The 3,429-nt window shown below is 44.2% G+C and overlaps 1 protein-coding gene across 1 annotated transcript in view; it reads left to right on the top strand.

Moving 5' to 3' along the window:
- Positions 1–354: 354 nt before the first annotated feature.
- LOC134934369 (hepatic lectin-like) overlaps positions 355–3,429 on the top strand; it is a 32,457-nt gene continuing 29,382 nt past the window's right edge. Inside the window, exon 1 of the mRNA XM_063929820.1 lies at positions 355–624. Coding sequence (XP_063785890.1) covers positions 355–624 — 270 coding nt within the window. The remainder of the gene's footprint in view (positions 625–3,429) is intronic.

A 3,429-nucleotide genomic window follows, 5' to 3' on the forward strand; every position in this document is an offset into this window, starting at 1 on the left:
AATAAGCTAAGCAGCAATCAGATCAACTAACTACTAACAGTAACTATAAACGGAGAGGACGCCAGCCACGTCCTCTCCCTATCAATCTCAATGCACGTGTGAAAATGGCGGCGACGCGCGGCTCCTTATATAGAATCCGAGTCTCGCGATAGAATACGAGCCTCGCGAGAATCCGACAGCGGGATGATGACGTTCGGGCGCGCTCGGGTTAGCCGAGCAAGGCGGGAAGATCCGAGTCTGCCTCGGACCCGTGTAAAAAGGCTGAAGTTCGGGGGGGTTCGGATTCTGAGGAACCGAACCCGCTCATCTCTAGTAGATATACCATTGGTATACACAACACAAGTGAGTTTCTGAATGAACATTAATGTAATATTAATGTACAATTTCTTGAATAAAAAGATCTGTTCTGACAATCATGGAAAGACAAAAGAATGTGCTGCAACGTATGATCAGACTCATTTACTTTCCTTCTGTGTTTCAGAACAGTCCTGTGAGCCTGACTGGCTGCAGTTTGATGGCAGCTGCTATTACCTCAGTTTAGTCAAGTCTGATTGGCACAAAGCCAGGAGTGCGTGTACTAAAAAGGGAGCCGACCTCGCTGTAATCACCAGTGAGAGAGAACAGGTAGGATATTATCTCCTTTCAGTTGGTTGTAGAGATGTGAAGACTGTATCATACCTCCCAACATGACCCTCTCGAGGAGGGACAAAATAATCTGCTCCTGGACTTTACTCTTAATTTGTGATTGCCATCACCTGTGAGTAATAATGAGTAAGAAAGGTGTTTCAGGTGATGGCAATCATAAATTAAGAGAAAAGCCCAGGAGCAGAGCATTCTGTCCCTCCTGGAGAGGGTCATGTTGGGAGGTATGCTGTATTAATGAATGAAGTGTTTGCTGCATATAGTAAGTCTGTCTGCAGAAATTCTCTCCTACATTGTCAACTGGTGGTTGTCAATTAGTGGCCGATTCATTCGTTTTAAACCAAAGTGAACCAAAATGATAGATCACTGTCCATTGCAAACTTGATGGTACAGTATTTTTGGGCTGATGATCACATTGACCTGCATGTCAGTCAGGGGCGTAAGTTCATCCCAGTCACCCAGAGACAAGTTGAGTTTGGTGACTGAACCCCCCCCCCCTTTAAAAAAAAAAAAAAAGGAAAACAAATATGTTGTGTACGTGTGTGTGTGTGTGTGTGTGTGTGTGTGTGTGTGTGTGTGTGTGTGTGTGTGTGTCAGTGGTGCAAGTAGAAATATTTTCTTAGTGGTACTGAGTGCCGAAAAATGGGCGTGGACATGTGTAGTGAGTGGGCGTGGCCACATGCTACTAGTGGGAGTGGCTACATTCACACAAGCGGTGTGGCCACACGACAGACCCTTTTTGGGGGGGGGATCTGGAGGCAAGGCTAAAAATATATAGTGATATCTCCAGTATAATAGAAATATATAGTAATGCCCCCAATTTAATACCAATATATACAGTAGTAATGCCTCCATTATAACAGGAAAATACAGCCACTGTCAGTGGCGCACCCAGGGGGGTTTCCGAGCACCCAGAAACCCCCCTCCACCAAAAACTTTTTTTTTTTTTTTTTTTTTGCTGCATGAGTATTATTAATGGCTGTCTATCTGCAGCCTGCTGTCTTCCTGGTGGCACTTGAAAGTGCTTAATAAAAGTTTACTTTATATTAATTATATTACATATACTATATATCCATGTGCATGCATATATACACACACATGTATATACATACATACATATAAACACACACACACACACACATGATATATATATATACACATGTGTATATATACGCGTACTGTGTGTGTGTGTGTGTGTGTGTGTGTGTGTGTATATATATATATATATATATATATATATATATATATATATATATCCAATGAATCCACACTCACTGCTGCAAATTACATCATGGGCGGTGCTCCATAAAGGGCTCTCAAATAGTCCAAAATATATCCAAGAAGAGTACAGGCACTCACCACTTCCTTGATGATAATGAATTTATTATACCTCACAGGTGTATCTCACATAGAGATGAACGACAGCATGTCAGCAAAAATGTCGATGTTTCGGCTCCATCCGAGCCTTTGTCAAGACAGACAAAATCACATCAGGTTAACACCCAGCAGCCTGATGTGATTTTGTCTGTCTTGACAAAGGCTCGGATGGAGACGAAACGTTGACATTTTTGCTGACATGCTGTCGTTCCTCTCTATGTGAGATACACCTGTGAGGTATAATAAGTTCATTATCATCAAGGAAGTGGTGAGTGCCTGTACTCTTCTTGGATATATATATATATATATATATATATATATGTATGCATGTTTAATATGCTATGTGTATGTACACTGCTCAAAAAAATAAAGGGAACACTAAAATAACACATCCTAGATCTGAATTAATTAAATATTCTTATTAAATACTTTGTTCTTTACATAGTTGAATGTGCTGACAACAAAATCACACACAAATTATCAATGGAAATTAAATTTATTAACCCATGGAGGTCTGGATTTGGTGTCACCCTCAAAATTAAAGTGGAAAAACACACTACAGGCTGATCCAACTTTGATGTAATGTCCTTAAAACAAGTCAAAGTGAGGCTCAGTAGTGTCTGTGGCCTCCTCGTGACTGTATGACCTCCCTACAACGCCTGGGCATGCTCCTGATGAGGTGGCGGATGGTCTCCTGAGGGATCTCCTCCCAGACCTGGACTAAAGCATCCACCAACTCCTGGACAGTCTGTGGTGCAACGTGGCATTGGTGGATGGAGCGAGACATGATGTGCCAGATGTGCTCAATTGGATTCAGGTCTGGCGAACGGGCGGGCCAGTCCATAGCATCAATGCCTTCGTCTTGCAGGAACTGCTGACACACTCCAGCCACATGAGGTCTAGCATTGTCTTGCATTAGGAGGAACCCAGGGCCAACCGCACCAGCATATGGTCTCACAAGGGATCTGAGGATCTCATCTCGGTACCTAATGGCAGTCAGGCTACCTCTGGCGAGCACATGGAGGGCTGTGCGGCCCCCCAAAGAAATGTCACCCCACACCATTACTGACCCACTGCCAAACCGGTCATGCTGGAGGATGTTGCAGGCAGCAGAACGTTCTCCTTGGCGTCTCCAGACTCTGTCACGTCTGTCACATGTACTCAGTGAGAACCTGCTTTCATCTGTGAAGAGCACAGGGCGCCAGTGGCGAATTTGCCAATCTTGGTGTTCTCTGGCAAATGCCAAACGTCCTGCGCGGCGTTGGGCTGTAAGAACAACCCTCACCTGTGGGCGTAGGGCCCTCATACCACCCTCATGGAGTCTGTTTCTGATCGTTTGAGTAGACACATGCACATTTGTGGCTTGCTGGAGGTCATTTTGCAGGGCTCTGGCAGTGCTCCTCCTGTTCC

Source organism: Pseudophryne corroboree, chromosome 6, assembly GCF_028390025.1.
Source record: "Pseudophryne corroboree isolate aPseCor3 chromosome 6, aPseCor3.hap2, whole genome shotgun sequence".
Classification (NCBI taxonomy): Eukaryota; Metazoa; Chordata; class Amphibia; order Anura; family Myobatrachidae; genus Pseudophryne; species Pseudophryne corroboree.